The sequence below is a fragment of the Thalassophryne amazonica genome, chromosome 11 (assembly GCF_902500255.1).
Source record: "Thalassophryne amazonica chromosome 11, fThaAma1.1, whole genome shotgun sequence".
In the NCBI taxonomy this organism is placed as follows: domain Eukaryota; kingdom Metazoa; phylum Chordata; class Actinopteri; order Batrachoidiformes; family Batrachoididae; genus Thalassophryne; species Thalassophryne amazonica.
In genome coordinates, this window is record NC_047113.1 from 3,508,846 (window position 1) to 3,533,827 (window position 24,982).

General features: G+C 39.4%; 2 protein-coding genes across 2 annotated transcripts in view; both read right to left on the minus strand.

The window, feature by feature from the left end:
* Positions 1 to 11,750, minus strand: part of pigg (phosphatidylinositol glycan anchor biosynthesis class G) — a 345,004-nt gene extending 333,254 nt beyond the window's left edge. The window contains exons 1-2 of the mRNA XM_034181167.1: positions 11,383 to 11,750; positions 11,106 to 11,311 (exon numbers count right to left, since the gene is read on the minus strand). Coding sequence (XP_034037058.1) covers positions 11,106 to 11,311; positions 11,383 to 11,536 — 360 coding nt within the window. The 5' untranslated portion in view covers positions 11,537 to 11,750. The remainder of the gene's footprint in view (positions 1 to 11,105; positions 11,312 to 11,382) is intronic.
* A 6,160-nt stretch (positions 11,751 to 17,910) lies between these two features.
* The window catches only part of guf1 (GUF1 homolog, GTPase), a 34,419-nt gene continuing 27,347 nt past the window's right edge, over positions 17,911 to 24,982 (minus strand). The window contains exons 12-17 of the mRNA XM_034181736.1: positions 24,778 to 24,921; positions 24,143 to 24,276; positions 20,257 to 20,358; positions 18,339 to 18,458; positions 18,156 to 18,192; positions 17,911 to 18,058 (exon numbers count right to left, since the gene is read on the minus strand). Of these exons, the coding sequence (XP_034037627.1) occupies positions 17,924 to 18,058; positions 18,156 to 18,192; positions 18,339 to 18,458; positions 20,257 to 20,358; positions 24,143 to 24,276; positions 24,778 to 24,921 (672 nt within the window). The 3' untranslated portion in view covers positions 17,911 to 17,923. The remainder of the gene's footprint in view (positions 18,059 to 18,155; positions 18,193 to 18,338; positions 18,459 to 20,256; positions 20,359 to 24,142; positions 24,277 to 24,777; positions 24,922 to 24,982) is intronic.

Sequence of the window (24,982 nt, forward strand, 5' to 3'; positions counted from 1 at the left end):
CATGTCACAACATCTCCTGTGAGGATTCAACATGGTGGCGCTTTTGTTCCACCATCAGCTTCGTGCCAAAGCCATCGGCATGAATTTCGCTGCAACTCTTTTCATGGCCAAATCTTCTGTCACAGCCGTATGAATAATCTGAATGGTTTCCACCTGGCTGTTGCCCAGTTTCTGGCAAAATTTGATGCAGTCGCGTTGCTCCAGTCATTCCGCCATTTCCTGGCTAAGAAAAAAACGACGAGAGACTCCACCCATCCTCACACAAAGGCTGTTTACCAGCAAATGACGCAATCGACAGGCGTGAAAAAAAAAAAAATCATGCATGGGCACGAAGGTTCAACGTTGGCTCATGCAAGCACAGGTGATTCAAATCCATCAGGTTTTTGAAAAAAATAAAAAGGTCTGATACGGTCTGATAAGGCACACCTGTGCACTAATCAAGGTGTCTAATCAGCATCTTGATATGGCACACCTGTGAGGTGGGATGGATTATCTCAGCAAAGGAGAAGTGCTCACTATCACAGATTTAGACTGGTTTGTGAACAATATTTGAGGGAAATGGTGATATTGTGTATGTGGAAAAAGTTTTAGATCTTTGAGTTCATCTCATACAAAATGGGAGCAAAACCAAAAGTGTTGCGTTTATATTTTTGTTGAGTGTGTATATATATATATATATATATATATATATATATATATATATATATATATATATATATATACATACATATATACACATACACACACACACAGTAGTGTTCAGAATATTAGTAGTGCTATGTGACTAAAAAGATTAATCCAGGTTTTGAGTATACGATATTTCTTATTGTTACATGGGAAACAAGGTACCAGTAGATTCAGTAGATTCTCACAAACCCAACAAGACCAAGCATTCATGATATGCACACTCTTAAGGCTACGAAATTGGGCAATTAGTAAAAAAAAAAAAAAAAAAAAAGTAGAAAAGGGGGTGTTCACAATAATAGTAGTGTGGCATTCAGTCAAGGAGTTTGTCAATTTTGTGGAACAAACAGGTGTGAATCAGGTGTCCCCTATGTAAGGATGAAGCCAGCACCTGTTGAACATGCTTTTCTCTTTGAAAGCCTGAGAAAAATGGGACGTTCAAGACATTGTTCAGAAGAACAGCGTAGTTTGATTAAAAAGTTGATTGGATAGGGGAAAACTTATACGCAGGTGCAAAAAATTATAGGCTGTTCATCTACAATGATCTCCAATGCTTTAAAATGGACAAAAAAAAACCAGAGACGTGTGGAAGAAAACAGAAAACAACAATCAAAATGGATAGAAGAATAATCAGAATGGCAAAGGCTCACCCACTGATCAGCTCCAGGATGATCAAAGACAGTCTGGAGTTACCTGTAAGTGCTGTGACAGTTAGAAGACGCCTGTGTGAAGCTAATTTATTTGCAAGAATCCCCCGCAAAGTCCCTCTGTTAAATAAAAGACATGTGCAGAAGAGGTTACAGTTTGCCAAAGAACACATCAACTGGCCTAAAGAGAAATGGAGGAATATTTTGTGGACTGATGAGAGTAAAATTGTTCTTTCTGGGTCCAAGGGCCGCAGACAGTTTGTGAGACAACCCCCAAACTCTGAATTCAAGCCACAGTTCACAGTGAAGACAGTGAAGCATGGTGGTGCAAGCATCATGATATGGGCATGTTTCTCCTACTATGGTGTTGGGCCTATATATCGCATACCAGGTATCATGGATCAGTTTGGATATGTCAAAATACTTGAAGAGGTCATGTTGCCTTATGCTGAAGAGGACATGCCCTTGAAATGGGTGTTTCAACAAGACAATGACCCCAAGCACACTAGTAAACCAGCAAAATCTTGGTTCCAAACCAACAAAATTAATGCCTCGCAGATGTGAAGAAATCATGAAAAACTGGTTATACAACTAAATACTAGTTTAGTGATTCACAGGATTGCTAAAAAAAAAAAGCAGTTTGAACATAATAGTTTTGAGTTTGTAGCGTCAACAGCAGATGCTTCTATTATTTTGAACACTACTGTATAAGTATGTATGTGGGTGTTTATGTATATATGTGTGTGTATATATACAGTGAGGAAAATAAGTATTTGAACACCCTGCGATTTTGCAAGTTCTCCCACTTAGAAATCATGGAGGAGTCAGAAATTTTCATCTTAGGTGCATGTCCACTGTGAGAAACAATCTAAAAAAATAAATAAATCTGGAAATCACAATGTATGATTTTTTTTTTTAATAATTTAATTGTATGTTACTGCTGCAAATAAGTATTTGAACACCTAGCAAGAATTCTGTCTCACAGACCTGTTCATTTTTCTTTAAGAAACCCTCTTATTCTGCACTCTTTACCTGTATTAACTGCACCTGTTTGAACTTGTTACCTGTATAAAAGACACCTGTTCACACAATCAATCACACTCCAACCTGTCCACCATAGCCCAAACCAAAGAGCTGTCTAAGGACACCAGGGACAAAACTGTAGACCTGCACAAGGCTGGGATGGACTACAGGACAACAGGCAAGCAGCTTGGTAGAAGACAACAACTGTTATTATTTATTAGAAAGTGTAAGAAACACAAAATGACTGTCAGTCTCCCTCGGTCTGGGATTCCATGCAAGATCTCACTTTGTGGGGTAAGGATGATTCTGAGAAAGCTCAGAACTACACAGGAGGACCTGGTCAATGACCTGGAGAGAGCTGGAACCACAGTCACAAAGATTACATTAGTAACACATGATGCTGTCATGGTTTAAAATCCTGCAGGGCAGCAAGGTCCCCCTGCTCAAGCCAGCACATGTCCAGGCCCATTTGAAGATCACCAGTGACCATGTGGATGATCCAGAGGAGGCATGGGAGAAGGTCATGTGGTCAGATGAGACCAGAATAGAGCTTTTTGGAATCAACTCCACTTACCATGTTTAGAGGATGAGAACAACCCCAAGAAAACCATCCCAACCGTGAAGCATGGGGGTGGAAACATCATACTCTGGGGGTGCTCTTCTGCAAAGGGGACAGGACGACTGCACCGTTTTGAAGGGAGGATGGATGGGGTCATGTATTGCGAGATTTTGGCAAACAACCTCCTTCCCTCAGTAAAAGCATTGAAGATGGGTCATGGCTGGGTCTTCCAGCATGACAATGACCCCAAACACACAGCCAGGGCAACTGAAGATGGGCTCCATAAGAAGCATTTCAAGGTCCTGGAGTGGCCTGGCCAGTCTCCAGACCTGAACTCAATAGAAAATCTTTGGAGGGAGCTGAAACTCCAAACCTGAAAGATCTAGAGAAGATCTGTATGGAGGAGTGGACCAAAATCCCTGCTGCAGTGTGTGAAAACTTGGTCAAGAACTACAAGAAACGTTTGACCTCTGTAATTGCAAACAAAGGCTACTATACCAAATATTAACATTGATTTTCACAGGTGTTCAAATACTTTTTTGCACCAGTAACATACAAAAAAAAAAAAAAAAAAAAAAAAAAAAAAAATCATACATTGTGATTTCCGGTTTTTTTTTTGTTTGTTTTTTTTTTAAGATTATGTCTCTCACAGTGGACATGCAGCTAAGATGAAAATTTCAGACCCCTCCATGATTTCTAAGTGGGAGAACTTGCAACTTGTTGGGTGCCACATCAAATCACAGGGTGTTCAAATACTTATTTTCCTCACACACACACACACATACATATATATATACATATATATATATATACATATATATATATATATATATATATATATTCTATTTCTACCTCATTTCTTAAGTCTCGTAGTGTTACAAGTATTGTTACTGCTTATCCTTGCACACGCTGTTTGACGAACATTTTCCTCTACTTGCACCCATCCCATTGTGTGTTTTAAGAGCTGACATAACATGTGAATTTCTCCTCTGTGAAATCAATAAAGTTTATCTTTAAAAACATACAAAAGAACAAAAAACCAAACAGGTTGCTGGGGCAGAACAACTACTCAGAGTGTGCACTCTCATGGTTTTCATGTGCGGTCACACTTGTTCCACATCCCTGAGTAAGACCGTGTCAACACTGTGTACATGCTGCCTTTCACTACGCATTTTGACACTCAAACTGAATATTGTATTTCTAAACGTGACAACTCTGTACACTCACTACCTCGTCACTGCTGAACACCCACATAAGCAAGAATGAGATGCTCTTTTTACCATGAGAAATATTCCCACTGAAAGTTCTCTCCAACACCCAAAACAACACACTGACTCTATCCCAGACTGCCCACAACCATATGTGTTTGGACAGTACCAGCTGCCACACAAAGTATTACTGCGGTTCCATTCTGGCAGTGCTCCCAAAGCCTCCTCAGCAGTGACACATCATCCAAGTAAGACAACTCACCACATTTATACCCTTTCCAGCTTCTGTCGTAAAACCTAATTTTCGGTGTAGGCTGAATTTTTTGCATTTACTTCTATTTTTAAACTACACCGAGTTCACCATGATGTTTTCAGGAGACTCTTGACAATCTCTTTAATGCTTTGAAACATCTATTGTGTTCTTCATATCGTGACCTTTGGCCATTCTTCAAATGTAATTCTTCACACTCTGTTTTCCAGGTGCCATATAATGTAGTATAGTTTTACAGACAACATCAAGTTTGGTCCACATGTAGCAAGTGACATGATTTTTTTTGTTCATATGATTTTGTAATGGTATGTTTTGTTCTGTTAAAAAAAATGCTGAATGACTGAATTTTGATCCTAACTCACAGTATTTCAGGAAAATGTTACCCCTACAGCGGCACCGTTTGGTCTGGCAAGGTCAAAGAGGTAAAACGCAGTAATCTTAGCATGATGTTAGAGAGGTACAGCAGCGCTGAAAACAATGTGAATCCCCACAAGCAGCTCAAAGGAAAAGAGGAATTTTGTCAGTGTCTGAAATCCTGAACAAAAAACACCTTAAAGACAGAGAGAAGATAACGTGGCAGTTTTTAGATGACAAAGGCAGCTAGGGCTGCCACAACTAGTCGACTAGTCACCACAACATCGGCTAATGAAACCATCGACAACTAATTTAGTAGTCGACGAGTCGTTTATTTTATTTAAGTCTTTGTTTTTCTCTCAATTCATAAGTTTAGGCTGCGAGCCGTCCTGCTGTCATTTGAATGTTCAAACTTGGATAAGACAGTCGATTAAAACAGTAGCCGTCTCGTTCAAAGCTGTCTGAAATGCGCAGTTTACCGGAGGAGCTGTTGGTGTGTGTGCGCGCGTGGAGTCAACTCGCTGCAGACTGCGAGGGAGATTCCTGAACAGAGGCACGAGATGTTACATTCTGCTGAGAACCATCAGTGCACGTGACAGAGAGAGGAGAGCAGAGACAGAGGATTTTAACCCGAGTGAACATGTTAAAAAAAAAAAAAACGTGGAACTGCCTTTACTTTTATCTGCTTTCTCTACCGGTGTTTTTCCTGATGGTACCGTCCTGTTCACACCATGTGCGTGTCATATACTGAATTTATGAGATAATGAGATGAAATAAACTTTCAAATATCCTTAAAACATCCTTAAAATTGAGAATATATAAATAAACTGAGCAAAAATTACGCATACACGGGTTAAAAAAAACCTGCTATGGAGAAGCTGCAGTGATGTTCAGAGGAACAGATCACAAAAAGCAGGTAACTCTGAACTTTAACAGCTGTTATTTTCCAAAGGTATATATTTGTTCAATCTTAAGCTTAATGTATTGTTCAAGCACAAAACGTGACTGGTGAGGAGAAAAAAATGACATCACACTAAAATGAACTGGAGTCAGAATAAAAATACAAGCTGCTGATTTTTGTTATTTTTCAAAATTATTATAAGCTGCAGCTATATGTTTTATTCATTTCAAAGTGAGTTACCTCTTATTTTATTCTGATTTATTTATACAAAAATATGGGGAGTCAAATTAGCCTGCATTGTTCTGTTCAAAGTTTTCCTGCACGTTTGTGTATTTTTCCTTCTTTATAAGAGTTTGGTGTTTGCATTTACTCCACAAAGTTTTAAAACACAATAAATGTTCAGACTTTTTCTTTATAGCAGTTCTGTAATTTCAGAAATGCAACAGAAACAACCACAAATCAGAAAAAGTGGGACTATATGTAAAATGAAGATAAAAATAAAAATGTTGCACTATTCCCAGTTTCTCCACTCACAGAAGTCAGAAGTTCTTCCAGAGTTGTGCTTGGTGGCTTCCCTCACTTGTCTTCTTACAGCATGGACATTTAGTTTTTGAGAACTGCCTACCTGACACAGATTTACCATAAAGTACCACACTGTTTGTATTTCTGAATGGCTGATGTAAATGAAGTCTAAGAAATAGTCACTGATTTGGAAATGTTCATGTTTTCATCCTGACTTTTCTCGGAAAATGCTGCAGGCCTTAATTTAGGAAATTATGTATGATCCGACTAGTCAACTAATCGCAAAAATAATCGTTGACTAGTCGACTATCAAAATAGCCATTTGTGGCAGCCCTAAAGGTAGCAAAGATAACAGACTGACAGGATGCAGGCCATGTGATCGTAATTCCTTACAATGACCTCACAATCGTAAATGGTAATTTTATATTTATTAAATATAAACCATGCACACGGGTTTTATTTTATTTTTAATGGGGATTTTCCACCTTAGTTCCTTAAATAAAGCAGTCTTTTAAAAATTAAATTCTGTGTTACAAACTATCATGCAGGCCGTGTTAAGAATCACAAAGTTTTATGATTCATTATTTATTTGTTAATGGCACTTTGCAGCAAAGATGTTTGGTGCAAAACAGGAGTTACTGAGGAGTTTTAACAGTACGAATGGACAGGCAGCATTTCATGAAACAGCAATTTCTAACATTGCACTCCTGTCAGCTGAATGCCAGCAATATATTGAAATTGACACCAAATGGACTAAACTAGTCTAGCGGGGGTTCTCCGCGCATGTTACAGAGACAAGAGGTTGGCTATAATGTGCACCTACCCTGCTGAATCAACACTTAATAATTTTGCAGCATATGAGAGGAAACACTGGCAAGATAGGGAGCACTCATGTTGCCAAAGCTGTGTAAACCAATGGGACCTTTTTCAATTCAATGCAACAATGGTGCAAACCGTGTGCCTGTCCCAAACTATGCATTAGCTTGGCAGTATTACTTTAGTTTTATCCTTCATAGAATCAAATGTTTTGTTTCATTTCTTGAAAATTGATAACATACTTTTCCACATTCTTACTGAGATTCTAATCACTGTTTTTCAACCAATGGTATTCTTCTTGATTGTAAGTTTTCAAGCATGAGCAAGATTGTACCTCCGCTATGGCAAACAGATACACACGGATTGTGTTTTCTAACATACACACAACCAAAAAAAGCATGTAAAACAAGCAAATAAAAGGTACTAAGGCCATAAAATGTGATTATATCACTGGGAAAGTTTAGTAATCAAGTTCTTATGGCTTCTCCTGTTTTCCTCAGGATTGCCACAGCAGATCAGACTGTTTTAAGACAGATACACTTCTTGCATTTGAAACATTTGAAAAAGCACCACAGTAAAGAGCACATGGATTTTTTTTTAGCCAGGACCAATCAATCAATCAATCAATCAATTTTTTTATATAGCGCCAAATCACAACAAACAGTTGCCCCAAGGCGCTTTATATTGTAAGGCAAGGCCATACAATAATTATGTAAAACCCCAACGGTCAAAACGACCCCCTGTGAGCAGCACTTGGCGACAGTGGGAAGGAAAAACTCCCTTTTAACAGGAAGAAACCTCCAGCAGAACCAGGCTCAGGGAGGGGCAGTCTTCTGCTGGGACTGGTTGGGGCTGAGGGAGAGAACCAGGAAAAAGACATGCTGTGGAGGGGAGCAGAGATCGATCACTAATGATTAATGCAGAGTGGTGCATACAGAGCAAAAAGAGAAAGAAACAGTGCATCATGGGAACCCCCCAGCAGTCTACATCTATAGCAGCATAACTAAGGGATGGTTCAGGGTCACCTGATCCAGCCCTAACTACAAGCTTTAGCAAAAAGGAAAGTTTTAAGCCTAATCTTAGATTTAAGATTAGTCTTAAAACTGGCTCTGGTCTAAGATCTAATCTTAGACCAGAAAGACAAAAGGAGCTGGCAAGGAAGGGTGCATTGATTTACCCAGACTGACTCCAAATATGAGTAAATTAAGTACTTTTATTCATTTTTTGGTGGTTTCTTGTTGCATTTTAGAAATGCAGAAATGCCCTCCGTCCTAAAAATGGTACATGTTCGCTAGAGTCCCTTGACTGAAAGAGTAACAACATGACAAGTTGGGGGGGGATCGGTCACATGACTCATGGTGCCATCTTGGGGCCAAAACAGCGTTGGCTGTTAATCTATCTGCATGTAAATCCAGCTATTTTATTTATTCACTGAAAATGCCGGGTTGCTGTGCATTTGGAGGGACAAATAGACAACAAGGGCTTCAACACGTACAGATTCCCTTCAGATCCGAACAGAAGAAAAACTTGGGAAAATAAAGTCAGCTGTGTGGGATAGAAGCCGACATCACTGTTAAAGTTTTGAGAGGTAAAACTATTGTTCAGTCCCATGTACAGTAAAACTCAACTAAACAGTCATCGTATAAACCAGATATTCGCTGTCACCGGACAAAAATTCCCAATGTGTTTGTATTGTTTTCTATGTAATAAACACCATATATAAACAGATTTTCATTCACATCAGATAAAATGTCCCGTCACATTGCAATGTATTTCCATTAAAAACCCTGAGGAGTCTGGACATGCACAGTAACAGAGGTACAAATTAAAGTTCAGCGCCGTCACTCTGCAATTTGAATAAAGTGGGATCAGAGTCATTTCTGTGATTAAAAGCCCCCACACACACAGTTCTCAGACTCGGACCTGCAGCCTGACGTGCACCTGTTAAATCAGACAAAAAAGGCTGTGATTCGACACTTTTATGCTTTTACTCCTTTGTCTGCCATCATTAGTTTTTGCAGTGCACATGCTGATTACAAATGGATAAGAAAAGTCCACACATTTACAACACGGAGTCTGAAAAAATTAAGTTGTACATCTTACCTTTGAATTAGAGGAGGTGACTGTAGAAAGAAAAGCTTGTTGTGGGTCAAATTAATCCATAATAAAGCATAATCTAGCAACTGAGAACTTTAAAAGTGTCACACACATCATTGCATGACACAGAGTTACAGAGCTGCAGAAGCATAAATCAGGCTTTAATTTAATTAAATAAAATCATAATAAATTGTAAATTTCTGTAAATTTGATAGCTTAACTTTTTTAAATTATTTTGATAGTACCTGTACTTGGATATGTTGCTGTATGTGGTTAATGATTTAAAAATGTTGAAAACATAAAAGGTTCATTCAGTAGTTCAGCGCAGTTGGAACTAAAATGGCGCCATGTTGTAAGTTGATGTTACACTCAATCAAGGGACTCTAATGTACTCGAGGTGGGTGTGCCATCTGGTGTTCAAGAGATAAAACGTCAGCCACTGATGCAAAAATAAATAAAAGTACTTAATTCTTTCACCAAAACATCAAATCGAGGGTTGTATCTTTTACAATTTACTTTCTGGCAAATTGTAGGTGAACTTTCAGGTCTTCTTTTTAAGAAAATCCTCCTCTGTACCACTTCATCACAAAGCTGTATAAGTGGGCAGACAAAACATCCACATAAAAACAACAATAATGGTAATAATGTTAAAACAAACAGAGCTCTGGTATCGGAAGAATATGGGTACTGCCAGATATCCAAATTCAGGTATTGGGATAAGATTGGAATTGAAAAAATGTGGATCGGTGCATCACTAGAATTTATAAGTGAGTTGGAGTCAGGTACTGCCAAGATCGTGATATTTCAACCACCCCATTTGTGTTTCAAAGCAGCTCTTCAGAAAAACTATGGGTGACATTTTGAAGGGTTTGTCCAGTGCATATAAAGTCCATGTTCCCCACTTCTAAAACATAAGGTTTCGAGTTCAAGACCGCCAGTGCCATTCTCCATGTACATCTGGATTGGTATCAGGAAGGGGAACCAGCATACAATATGCTCAAAGAACATGCAACCCCAAAGGTTGGGGCTAATGTAATTACTGTCAAGATAGGCCCTAAAATATGAGTAGGATCATGATGGTTAACATAAAATTTAATCTGAAAATGTACGTTAATTACGGTGGATTAGTGGTTAGCACTGTTGCCTCACAGCGAGAAGGTCGTGGGTTCAATTCCCGTGGCCTTTCTGTGTGGAGCTTGCATGTTCTCCCCTCCGGTTTCCTCCGGGTGCTTCGGTTTCCTCCCACATCCAAAGACATGTGGGTTAGGTGGATTGGAATCTTTAAAAATTGTCTGTAGGTGTGTGTGTGTCTGTGTGTGTTTGTCTATTTGTGGCCCTGCGACAGACTGGCGTCCTGTCCTGGGTGTACCCCGCCTCGTGCTCTACGACTGCTGGGATAGGCTCCAGCCCCCAGCGACCCTTAATTGGACTAAGCGGTAGAAGGTGAATGAATGAATGAATGCAGGTTAATTATAGTCACAGAATCAATCAACAATAATAACCAGGTCAGGTCTGGAAGGACGCTCTGGTGCCACAAGGACAGCACCCACACATCAGTCATGCTATGTAACCACCTTTGAACATATTTTCTTTGCTTTACAAAGGGAAGGTGACGGTTGAAATTAAAGCAGTGGACTTGTGACCAGACGATCCTCAATTCAAACCACAATCAGACAGGAAAATCACTAGGGCCCTTGTGCAAGGTCCTTAATGCCTAAGCTGCTGTCGGTGTGCAGCTGAGCGCCTTGCACGACAACACTCTTGACATCAGTGTACGTGTGAATGTGAGGCATCACTATAAAGCAGTTTGACTGTAAAAGCGCTATATAAATGCAGTCCATTAACATAACTGTAAACTGAATATTTAGAATATTTAAACACATGCACTTTGAAGACACTGTCTTTGATGAGTGGGAAATTAGGAGCATCTTGCACTTTGCCCTGATTATTTTCCTTGTTGAAAGACGCATAATGAAAATAAAAGTGAGCATTCTAAGGAGGACTGAATGGAGCAGAATGCTACCTTGATCCTGGGCATGGTGACTGTCGGAGCTCTGGCTTTGGCCACAAAACTGTGCGATGAGCCTCTTTCCACCAGATGCCTGGTGTACGGCATAAGCAAGCGGCCACTGTCTCCAAACACAAAGTCCTCCCGGAGAGCATCCACAAGCATGATGACCACCCTTTGAAAAAGGGGCTGGGGCAGACGAGATGAATTTGGAGAGCTCCCTGTGAAGCAGAGAGACGTCTGGTGAGTCTGGGTCGGTGCGGGTCAGTCAGTCAGCCGGAGCTCAGCTCACCTGTCAGCGGCTCCGGCGGGACATCAGACAGGCTGCTCTGAGACGATACAACCGACTTGACAGGAACAGGAAAGAATCCCCGCAAGAAAAGCGCAACACTCATCACTTCAAATATTAAAATAAACGATGCAAAGACAGAAGAACGTACTTTCATTTTGCTGACTGAAAGACACCGAGCAGGAAGCTGATGAGAACTAGTTTGGCGGCTCAAAGTTTACCAAATATATGACGGCAAAAAGCCATTACGTCCTTTTTTACGAAGACGAAATGTCAAACATCATTTAGACAAAAGCAAACGTCCCTGTACTGAATGAACTACGATAAACAGCGTGGATTTAGTGCCGCAATTGCAAGAAAAAGAAAATACCACAGCTAGCCCAGCTAAAAGCATTTAGCATGAACCTACGGGTAGCGTAGAGGATCAAACATCCCCAAAACGCAATTTGTCAAAATCACTTATATTTTTAAAAAAAAAAATAATAATAAAAAAAAATATATATATATATATATATATATATATATATATATATATATATATGTAAACGGTTTATAGTTAAGTGAATAAAAAATGGCATGCATGACATTTTATTGATTAAAATTCAAGTTATTTACATATTTGGGAATTGGACAGTTGATGAAATAAAATTATTTGAAAGGGTCACCTGTTATGTGGCTAAAACTGAGAGTATATTTAAACTCTTTATGTGGAAGTTACAAACTAAAACATTATTAATCGCTAGAAAACTACAGCACCGCGCTAATAGAGCGCAAACCTCCGACAACACCAGTTCCTAAATCCACAAATTTTTACCTTGGGAAAAAAATGTCAAGGTCAAAGTCCTGTTAGACGTAAGATAAATTAGATGTGAGCAGATGTCAGGAATATGTATTTAGTTCATGCACTTGAACTGAAGTTTTTTGTGGCGTTGTCAAGTTTTTTTTTAAACTGTTCGCTTTCTGAATTTATTTTTCAGATAACTACTATCACAGAACATAATCTCTGTGTGCTATGTAAAGTTTGTCACTGCTGAGACAAACTTGACAAATTGTTACCTCCATCCAGTTTTGGTGGCGTAGGTCCATCTTGCTGAAAATGAGACTGACTGAGGCACTTTTGACTGAGATACGATAATGCAAAATTTGCACTTAATTAAATTAAAATGTCCACAAAATCCACCATCCGGTTCAGATTGTGTCGGGTGATAGAGTGTGAGTCTGCATCTGTTTCAAATATGTGAGTGATTGGGGCACATTTAATTAAGATATAATGTAAATATATACATTAAATAGGGATTTTCAATGTTTAATTAGTTGATAAAGGATACCATCCTACATAACGCTCTCAAATATGAAAGAAATTTGATCTTTTCTGACAGTTATGAATTTTTGAAAACTCCTTCAATGTTAAAGATAGTGATTGTCCCAATTTTCCAAGATTTTTCCTGCCTTTGACCTTGAAAATTTAATCAATTCCTACCAGGATATGAATCCTCTGTAAAAAAAAAACCTTTTCATAACTACGTATATGTGAAAAACTGTTGTGGGTTACAGCCTGTTCAAAAATAGACAAAAAAAAATAAATTAATACTAGGGGAGCTACCACTACCTCTCCCCCCCCCCCCCAAGGTCTAAACCAAACCATCTTTTTTAGGTTCCTTAGATGACCCCAAAACACAATCAGGATGTCCCCCCCCCCCCCCCCAAAAAAAAAAAACCTGGCCTCAAGCCAGTTATCCAAGATGGCATCCAAAATGGGTTTTTTCACTAAAACACCTTTAAACAACATATATAAACTTAAATATCACAGAGATTCAATGGGACGACCATTGCAGGTCACAGCAAACTCATTTGTGCCTAAACTAAATTCATTCATGGGTTTAAGATTCAAAATGGCGTCCAAAATGGCCACCAATAGACCCTTATTAAAATACATAGTAGGAAGTTGTTTATATGTTGTTTTAAAGGTGTTTTACTGAGAAAAACCCTATTTTGGTGGCCATCTTGGACGCCATCTTGGATAACTGGCTTGAGGCCAGTTTTTATTTTTGGGGACATCCGGATTTTGTTTTTGGGTCGTCTAAGGAACCTAAAAAAGTTGGTTTAGCCCGGGGGGTGCAAAGGTGGTGGTTGTAGCTCCCCTAGTAAAACAAAACATAACCTCCGCCCAACTTTGTTGGCGAGGTAACTAATAAAGTATGAAAACAAGAATTAGTTACAGCCTGAAACTAGTGTGTGGGAGCTATAATGTAAAAATGAACATGAGCCACAAGCCTTTGATAAAACTTGGTAGAGCCTCATAGGTCTTGGTAATATTTGAGAATTCACCACATTCAAAAAAAGTAGGTCATCTAATTTCTGGTCTGTGGAAAATTTATTACTTTATCAAAGTGAAAATGTGAACAGAAACCGATTTTATTTTTGTGCAGAAATATTACGTTATATGATTTTAAAAATATAATAAAATTTGCATGTTTCCATATCATTAAGGTTTCACAGAAAATAACTGCAAATAATGTGTACTCTATAAGACAATGAAACGATTTAAGCCAAATACAGGAAGGTACAAATTCAGCCAAGGGTGGTGGTGAAGTGGTTAGTGCACTTGGTTTCAATATGGGAGGTTCCTGGTTCAAACCCCCACCCCTGCCACATTTCTCCATGTAATGTGGAGTTGCGTCAGGAAGGACATCCGGCGTAAAACCTGTGCCAATTCAACATGCAGATCCACTTTGGATCTGCTGTGGTGACCCTGAGTGAAAAACAGGGGAGCAGCCGAAGGGACTGACTTACAGGAAGGTACAAATTTATTTTAATGAACACAAAAGGAAAACAACAGTCGTTAGTAAAACTAACCATCAGCTAATACAACTTGAAGTCCACTGGCTTCCCTGAGCACAACATGGGAAATACAAAAGCTTCATTAAATATATGAATACATCAGTAATAAGTTTTTCTTTATTAAATATATTCTGGTCGCATCACAAAAAAGGACACAGATGTGTGTAAAAGTTTAAATATAGATTGGATTGCAAGAATAATATCAGGTTCATGTTGAATTTTACACTTTGTGTGCTAGCAGTGATTTGGAGAATTGTATGAGACTCATCGTGACCTGTTGCATTGATTGTTTATATGTCTTTGTTGTGGCCCCTTGATCTGGATCAGTCCTTGTTGTGTTGGGGGAGAGATCTGCTGATTGGCTGGGTAGAGGTACCTGGGCCTATTGCTTCTGCTTCATCTAGAAAAAAAAAAGTAATCAGCTGCTGCCTCAGTCAAGTTGTGACTCTCCATGGCTCAGTTACTTTAATAATGTATTTTCATTTGAATTAAAAGTTTGACAAATGCTCGACCCTGCATTTGTCATTTTATTTGTCTTCAAGTTGGATGTAACGACCCTTTTCAATGTAACTATTTGTCAGTACAATCTTTGGTTTTCGCAAAAGAACTCACTTGTTGACAACATGTTCATCAGGATTAAAACATAAAGCAAAGCGGGTATTTAAGACCAAAATTGCTCTCATCTTAAAAATTTATTGCACAGTCAAGTTAAACTTCTCGGGCTTGTTATTCTCAGTTCCAATCTGATGTTTATTAAATCATATTTATTACAATTTGTAAGTACGACACATGTACGATGAGACGTTTTCGTTGAGTAAGAATTACTATCATTTTGACATGAAATGAAGAGAACAGTTTTGTAAGTGATGTGTGTAGGAGCTGAAGCTGATATGAGCTGTGTGAAGATAAATCCTGAGTGAAACCAGTCATGTTGTGTGTTTGTGCTGCCATCTGCAGGGAACCTTCACACAAGAAGAATTGGTATTTTCCCCAAATATCCAGCAGTTCAGCTTTAAAATGTGTCAATTCCCAAGCAAATACATTGTTAAAAAAAACTCTGTATATTCCCACATATATGCACAGAGGAGACCTTCAGCAACAATTTATATTTATTATGGGAGTTTTCATTAAATGTCAGAGAGAAACTCAAAATCTGTGATCAAGCTCACAATCTTATACATATCAGCCCTGATCTGCCTACATAGTTTCTTCCATGTGTTAAACAGTAGTGTTGAAAATAATAGTAGTGCTATGTGACTAAAAAGATTAATCCAGGTTTTGAGTATATTTCTTATTGTTACATGGGAAACAAGGTACCAGTAGATTCAGTAGATTCTCACAAATCCAACAAGACCAAGCATTCATGATATGCACACTCACTCTGTTCACAATAATAGTAGCATCTGCTGTTGAAGCTACAAACTCAAAACTATTATGTTCAAACTGCTTTTTTAACAATCCTGTGAATCACTAAACTAGTATTTAGTTGTATAACCACAGTTTTTCATGATTTCTTCACATCTGACTCAGTGTAAATTAATCTGGTAAACCTCTGGTAAATATAACTTTCTGTCCTTCAAGACACTGAACTGGAATTAGTTTGTCCCACACACACACACACACATCTTCACATGATGTGCCAACACTGTGTGACACTACATTCAACTACATAAAGCAGTTTAGGAGGATCTGCACTTACAAAGTCAATATTGTATAGTATGATGCATCAAATATACACAAAAGTCCAGTTGTATCTCCTTTAATATGTCAGAATTCTTATCCTTCATGCACATCTTCATATGGTGTGCAGTCACGGTGTGAAAATACATTTAAATACAAAAAGGCATTTAGGAGGACTTTCACTAATGATGTCAGAATCACACAGTGTGACATATTAAAGGGACTGAAATTATACAGGGCTTTCCCATCTCAACCACAAGCTCAAAGCTCTTTACAGTCACATCTGTGGCATCAGATTAGTGCCAAAAGCACTCGCGCGATAAAACATGCACCCGGCGTATTATATTATTTTGCACGCATAGATATAAACCATGAGCCGCAAATAGACCCCGCCCCCTCAAAGTTAATTTCTGCTCATGTGAAGAGGATTTCTGCTCTCGCTCAAAACTTTTGCCACTTTGGGGGAGGAAAACCAAGGTTGGTACTGGCTCTGCTGTGATTGGTTGTTTCTGAAGCGTGAGATTTGATTGACAGCCCTCCTCTCAGACACAGAAGTCTGCTGAAACGAAGAAGACAATGGCATCTGGGCAGGTGGTGTTGTCTTCTTCAGGGAGGCGGTGGTGTAGCGGTTTGCACGTTGGACAGCAAAGGTCCCAACTGGCACTTTCAACAGGAGTGGTGGGGAGGAGTGAGAGACATGCTGTGGGCCATTCCGGAAGTAAGCTCAGGGTTTTCTTTGGCTAATGCCCATGTTAATTAAGAACCTCTTCTTCTTCTTCTTTGGCATCTGGGCAGGAGTTCCTTCAGGTAAGAACCCTGTGCCCAGACACTGTTGTCTTCTTTGTTTCAGCAAACGTCCGTGTCTGAGAGGAGGGCTGTCAATCAAATCTCGCTCTTCATAAATGACCAATTAGGATCAATTATTGCCAAGTAAGTTCTCACATACAAGGAATTTGATCTGGTGTTGGTGCATAAACAATAAGAAAAAGGAAAAAAAAAAAAACTGTTAACAGTCAAAACTATATTCACTGTGAATAGAAGAGAATCATATTTAACGTGGGTAGCCAATGAAAGCACGAAGCTTGTTTCCAGAAGGGCCCACAGCACGTGTCTCTCACTCCTCCCCGGCACTGTTGTTAAGAGTGCCAGTTGGGAGCATGGCTGCGATCGGGAAGCGAACCCAGATCGCTGGCATCCCAGTCCAACGTGCAAACCATTACGCCATCATCTCCCTATAAATAGACAGTAATAAATATAATGTAACTGTTATACAGTTAAACTGGTGTACAGTACAATCACAGCAAACCCAGTATAGACCCTGGTTCCCTCCCCCATAGTGCTAAAAGTTTCGAGCAAGAGAACAAAAATCAACTTCGGGGGGTCACGCTGGTCACACATTCCTCGTCGCTCGCAGCACTTTTTTTTCCCCTCGCTTGAGGAGCAGTTTCCTCTGAGTGTGTGTGTGTGTGTGCACACGAGCAGAGATAATTTGCGCGCTCGTAGTTAATACCTACGCGTGTGAACATAATATAATACGCCCGAATGCATGTTTTATCGCGGGTAATTTTGGCACTAATCTGACACCACAGCTGCATCGCATTCACCCATTTACACCCTGATGTCAGGGTGCTGCCATGCAAGGCGCTTAACTGCACACCAAGAGCAAGCAGAGGATTAAGGATCTACCCCAGGTGCTCTCATTATTTATTTATTTTTTTTTGGTGTGGCTAGGGTTTGAACAGAGGATCCTCTGGTCTCAAGCCCGCCGCTTAACTATGAGATCATCACCTCCTCTCCAAGTTTTGTATTAAACACAAAAGTCCAATTATCTCTTCTTGAAGATGTACCAGAATTACTTTCCCTCATGCACATCTTCATATGGTTTGGCTACACGGGGGACATTTAGCTGAAATCCACCAACCGCTTTAGGAGCAGTTGGACTCCGCCCTGTCTAGACTGGAAACAGATGGTTGGGCAAACAGGATGATTCCTATTTGCATGTAAAAAACAATCATCATAATGTTTATTTGTCTTTTCTCTTCAGAACCTTAATGAAGGCGTCCTTGGGCACTTCCACATTGCCGATACGGCGCATTTTCTTTTTCCCCTCTGCCTGCCTCTTCAGCAGCTTCATCTTCCGTGTGATGTCACCACCATACTACCCAAAACAATAAGTAACAGAAAGGTCACAGGACTTGACAAATTTCTATATTTTTATATGCAGAATTCTGGGAGTAAAGATAATTTTCACTTACACACTTTGCAAGAACATTTTTCCTGTAGGCCTTTATCCTGCAGACACACAAAAAGTCACATTTACCTTAAAATACAGCAATGTTTTCAGACAGCACAATTCACACACACGAAACCAATTCAGAGTTTTTATGCAGCATCTTGCGTCACACACACAGCGCACTATCATTAAAGTGTGCACTTACGTTTCTCTGGCAATAATTTTGCTGCCTACAGCCGCCTGTACAGCGATCTCAAACATCTGTCTCGGTATGGAATCTCTGAGCCGTTCACACATGGCTTTCCCTGTGCTGTGTGCACGGTCTCTGCAGGGAAAAGACATCAGTCAACACCAAAGTCCAGCACAGCGAGACCATTTCTACAAAGTGCTGCTGGCCACTGAACTGTGCTCCACCGCACGGAAGCAAATTCCTCTCCCTTTGCCTCAAAATAATAACAAGTGTTACCTGTAACGAAACATGTCATCTGCATTAAGTGAACATGAGGAAGCCCATCAGTGCCTTGTTGACTTTAGTGTCCAAGTTGGTCCAAATCAATACAATAAATAATATAACAAATAATACAAATCAATCAACCATATTCACTGCAAAAATTGCCCCTCTCAAAGTAAGCCAAATAATGCTAAATCTAGCCAAATTGTTTTGTATTAAGCCAAAAAAAATCTGCCAATGGGTTAGAATTCTCAAAACTAGCAAAAATGTTCCCAAAATAAGACTTTATGTAAAAAATGCTCACCAAGATTATTTTTCTATTTAGACAAAAAATAAGTCCAATTTTCTTTAAACAAGTCTTTTTTACTTTCTTAGATATCACTTTTTGCAGTGTTACAGGTAAAAAAAAAAAACAAAAAAAGTAGTTCAAAGTGCAAATAATCTGCAAGTCACTGAGGACTAACAACACAATGCAAAAAAGGGGCATCTAAAAAAGAAGATAAAAACACTAAATCTGAGGGAATCTGGTAAGAACCAAATAATCTGCAGTGTGCGTGATTAAAAAAACTTTAGATTTCAAAGTGTTGGATAATTTATCTTGTTTTAAGGGTTCATTTCTTACTTTAAGTGTTCCACATGCTTATTTCTAGATTTATCAACTTAATTCAAGATGTCTTATCAAGTGAAATTATCTGTCCATGCAGCAAGATAATTTCCCTCAGATTTAGTGTTTTTATCTTCTTTTTAGACACCCCTTTCTTGCAGTGCACAATCAGGGGTTCAGGTCTGGCAGCAGTCTCCCGACACACATCCATTTGGATGAAAGCTTATATATGAAACAGCAGATGTAAATGGACACTCTGCTCCATGGAACGTCTTTGTCCCTCTTGGCTTCAGTCACCATTTATCCGGAGTTGTGTGTTTCCTATACACACACAAAAAATGGGCAGCTCTTTGACTACAAAACAGAGGAGCCACTGTTGGTGAAGCGAAGCACTGTTCAGTCTCCAAGGCCGGTCCCAGCTCCTGAACCCACTTTCTTAAATACACTGAATTCAGATCTTGTGCGAGTCATCACCTTTTTCCTGTGAGTTACTCCATTGTCTTTGTCATGAAGGAACGAAGTGACTTCCAGGTGTGTAAAATCACTGTCATATATCATGTTTAAGACTGACTGCCAAGAGGCCATTTTTAATGGCCTCGTCTGTGCCAAAGACATTTCATGCTCCAAAGGCTCAGAAGAATTCATCTATTAATAAAGGACTATACACCCTTGAAATAAAATAAAGTCATAAAAACATTTCTTTTCTGTGACAGGAGTAATAACTAGAATTATTTAGTTATGGAAAATTGCTGTGAAAGCAAAACCAGCCAATATGATCATTAGAGTAACTGCTCATAAATGGAAAATAAATAAACAGACTCTGCATTTTTAATCGCGCTTTTCCATCTGCATCAAACGCTCGAAGCGCTTTACAATAATGCCTCACATTCACCCCGATGTCAGGCTGCTGCCATGCAAGGCGCTCACTACACACCGGGAGCAACCAGGGGATTAAGGACCTTGCCCAAGGGCCCTTTGTGATTTTCCGGTCAGGCTGGGATTTTGAACCGAGGATCCTCTGGCGTCAAGCCCAACACTTTAACCACTAGACCATCACTTCAAACTTGCCTGTGTACTATTGTGGTCAGCTCTTCCACAGGTCGCCCATTCAGCAGAATGTCCATCTTTATCAGATCAGCAGCCTGGTAACCTGCATTCTCATAATCAAAGCTGTGGAAGGAAATCCAAAATGATGACTGGCATGAGTAAAAAAAAAAAAAAAAAGAAAAAAAGAAATGCAACATGATTTGCATTAAACACCTTTAAAACAACACTGAGCAAAATCTTCAACATAAAATGTGTGAGGTACTCCAGCAAGTGGTGGTGGAACTGTTTCCCACCAGATGTAAGCTTTGGAAATAAATAAAACTGGAACACAAGCTCATTTCAAACTACATGTAACTTCAAAACCACAACTATGGAGAGGGAGACAAAAGGAAGACGTATCAGCTTCAGGGAAGTTCATACAAAAACCTTCCGGCGGGGTTGTGCGTACGTCTGCGTTCTTTGAGTGATGAAACCGCTGTTAAACAATCAGAACATACCGGTTTATTTCTCTGATTTATTACATTCCTGTTGGAAATCTTTCTCCCTCATGAACCCTGTTCACTGTGTACCTACCGTCATCATCTCCCTTGTGCAGGGTTGTGCAGCGGTATGGCCGTGGTTTGATACAGAATGTAACTGCTGTGAGACAATAACGGTTTACTTCTCTGACTTAGAATGTCTGTACGGAAACAGTCCACTAACAACCACTGCTGCTCCTAATCCATCACCAACCTGGCATCCATTAACCATCCAGCAGGTGTCAGAATTCAACAGGTGGCAGGTAGGTGGGTCTATGTGTGTGTTGTTTTGCCTAATGTCATAGAGAGACAGCAGGCAAAACAGAGTTCTGGTGTATCAAAGTTCATTGGATTTGAAAGTTTAATCACATTATATGCACTTTTAATTTGAGGAGCTACAAGATGATCTCCTTCATTGTTTCTGAGTCATGTTGACAACCAGGAGCAGATGGAGACATTAACCTACTGTGCATCCGGAAAGTATTCACAGCGCTTCATTTTTACCACATTTTGTTATGTCACAGCCTTATTCCAAAATGGATGAAATAAATTTTTTTCCCCTCAAAATTCTACACACAATACCCCAAAATGACAACATGAAAAGTTTTTTTTTAGATTTTTTTTATTTTTTTTGCAAATTCATTAAAAATAAACAAAATAAGTAATCACATGCACATATAAGTATTCACAGCCTTTGCCATGAAGCTGAAAATTAAGCTCAGGTGCCTCCTGTTTCCACTGATCATCCTTGAGATGTTTCTACAGCTTAATTGGAGTCCACCTGGGGTCCATTCAGTTGATTGGACATGATTTGGAAAGACACACACCTGTCTATGTATAAGTTCCCACAGTGACAGTCAGAGCACAAACCAAGCATGAAGTCAAAGGAATTGTCTGTAGACCTCCAAGACAGGATTGTCTGGAGACACAAATCTGGGGAAGGATACAGAAACATTTCTGCTTTGAAGGTCCAAATGAGCAAAGTGGCCTCCATCATGTGTAAATGGAAGAAGTTCAGATCCACCAGGACTCTTCCTACAGCTGGTCGCCCGTCTAAACTGAGTGATCATGGGAGAAGGTCCTTAGTCAGGGAGGTGACCAAGAACCCAATGGTCACTATGTCAGAGCTCCAATTCCTCTGTGGAGAGAGGAGAACCTTCCAGAAGGACAACCATCTCTGCAGCAATCCACCAATCAGGCCTGTATGGCAGAGTGGCCAGACGGAAGCCACTCCTTCATAAAAGGCACATAGCAGCTTGCCTGGAGTTTGCCAAAAGACATCTGAAACAGTCTCAGACCATGAGTAACAGCATTCTCTGACAAAGATTGAACTTTCTGGCGCGAATACCAGACGTCATGTTTGGAGGAAACCAGGCACCATCCCTACAGTGAAGCATGGTGGTGGCAGCATCATGCTGTGGGGATGTTTTTCAGCAGCAGGAACTGGGAGACTAGTCAGGATTGAGGGAAAGATGAATGCAGCAATGTACAGAGACATCCTGGATGAAAACCTGCTCCAGAGCGCTCTTGACCTCGGACTGGGTGATGGTTCACCTTTTCAGCATTACAATGACCCTAAGCAGAGGGTTGCCCCTTTGAGTCTTATCTACTTGAGGTTTCTTCCTCAGTATCATCAGAGGGAGTTTTTCCTTACCACTGTTACCTGTGTGCTTGCTCTAGGAGCTGGTAAGATCAGACTTTACTTGTGTGAAGTGCCTTGAGGCAGCTTTGTTGTGATTTGGCGCTATATAAATGAAATAAACTGAATTCAATTAAATTGAAGCACACAGCCACGATATCAAAGGAGTGGCTTCAGCACAAATCTGTGAATGTCCTTCAGTGGCCCAGCCAGACCTAAGTCCAACTGAACATCTCTGGAGAGATCTGAAAATGTCTGTGTATTGACGCTCCCCCATCCAACCTGAAGGAGCTTGAGAGGTGCTGAAAAGAGGAATGGGCAAAAATGCCCAAAGATAGGTGCACCAAGTCTGTGGCATCATATTCATGAAGACTTGAGGCTGTAATTGCTGCCAAAAGGTGCATCAACAAAGTATTAAACAAAGGGTGTGAATACTTATGTACAAGTGACTTCTTAGGTTTTTTTTAAATTTATTTTTCATAAATTTGCAAACATTTCATCATTATGGGGTGTTGTGAGTAGAATTCTGAGGGGAAAACATTAATTTACTCCATTTTGGAATAAGGCTGTAACATAAAATGTGAAAAATTCAAGCGATGCAAATACTTTGTGGATGCACTGTATCTATTCACTCAATGCCTTTAGAGGGTAAATGCCTAAGGTTGGAAAAGGCAAAGAAAGTGAGAACTCTCAAATAATTTTTATGCCAAGACATCACTCTTTATCGCAGATGTAATACCATGAATGTGCACATCTTACCAGTTTAATCAGGAACTTTAGACCCATACCAGGCAGGAGAATGTGCTGAAAGTTTGAACTTCATGTTACATTGAAGACTGCTAAAACAGCAGATTTTTGGGTAAAAGTCCTTAAAATATAATAAAAATTATATACTACAGCACAAATATGTTTAGTTCATACTCCGAACATTATATACATATTTGAATGATATCTGTGTGACAGTAAGTTTTTGAGTAATTAAATATCAAAAATGAGAGGTCCTGCATGTGATGATCAACTCCCCTCATGTTGGGAACAGAGTTCAGTTTTCCAAACATTCTAAAACCCGGATAACATGGTAAAAAGTTCACTGTGTGTGAATGCTGGCAAAGCAGACACTTCTTCATTCTCTCTCTGTCTCTCTCTCAACATATATGTGGCTTTGAAGTTGCATGTAAAATGAACATTTCTGACAGTGTCTTCTATTTCCTTTACATGAAAGCAATGTTTTTAACTTGTAATAAGTAAAAAAAAAAAAAAACTCCAATGGACCAAGTGAAAATTAACTTAAGATTTCTTGAAGTAAGGTTTAGAAATTAGCTGAGAAAACTCATTTTGATGTTAATTTACCAGTATTAGGAAGTGTTACCTCTTTTTAACAGCTTAAAAACATTGTGGTGAATCAAAAAGCTTGGTTTGTCTTTCTAGAAATATGCTGCCTTCCAGTCATATCAATTTGAGTTTTTTCAGATAACGTATTTTCAAGAATCACTTACGAATTGTAAGATGCATTATCTAAAAACAAGTCCTCGTATCTAACTGAAATTTTACTGAAGTGATTTAGTCTGACATTAAGTGTACGTAGATTAGATAATCTGACTAGAAATTAGACCACTTTACTTGGTAAGATTTTGAGTTTTTGCAGTGCCTACAGTCCAAACACTCTACCCCAGTCAACACAAACAAGCTCCCAAATTATACTCTATGAATGGAGGACTATCAATTTTGGAGGGTGTTTTCTTCATTTTACCTGGCATATCCAGATGTGAGTGATTTGAGAAGGTCATAGAAATCCACAACAATTTCATTTAATGGGAAAAGATACTTCATCATAACTCGCTGGTCATCAACGTAGATGGCGTTCTTCTGGATGGCTCTGCGATTCTATGAGTAGAAAATATTACTTTGGTTTTCTTCAGTCTGGCATCAGTTTATTACATTAAATCTCACAGAGCAAGACCTGAATAAGTCACCCAGTCAATAAAAAAAGAAACAGAAATAGCTATAAGACATCAAGTTATCAAAAAAAAAAACAAAAAAAAAAACAAATAGCCCATAAAACACACGAGTTTTTGGAAAAGGGAGGCCGTTTTCTGCTAAATAATAACACAAATCAGACAGTGAAAAATGTACAGTCGAGAAGGCACATTCACAGCACAAATAAGCTCTCCTGCTTCCTTAAAAAAGTACTTTACTTCTAACTAATTTTGCATGGTACGTACACAGAGGTTAACTCCTGTCACACTAGATTTCCCCCCTAAAAAAGTGCATCAGCTCCCCACATGGTGAGAAAAGCAAGTGACTTGTTTACAGCAGCAAAATATTCAGCTACTTTATTTGCATTTTGTGAAAAACAACAATTAAATCACTGGGGAACCGTCTTACCAAGCACAGATTCATGATCTTGCTGATGTAAGCATCTGGAGTCAGAATGGTCCCGAGCACCATGGGCTCCAAATACTCAGATACCACCATTTTGTCTGGGAACTGAGCAGGGTTCACTATAGTGATCTCCTGACCGCCGTGCTCCTGGAACAACAACACAGGTGAGTTTCTCCTTCTGCTAGAAGGATGGTGAAGGGTGGTTTGT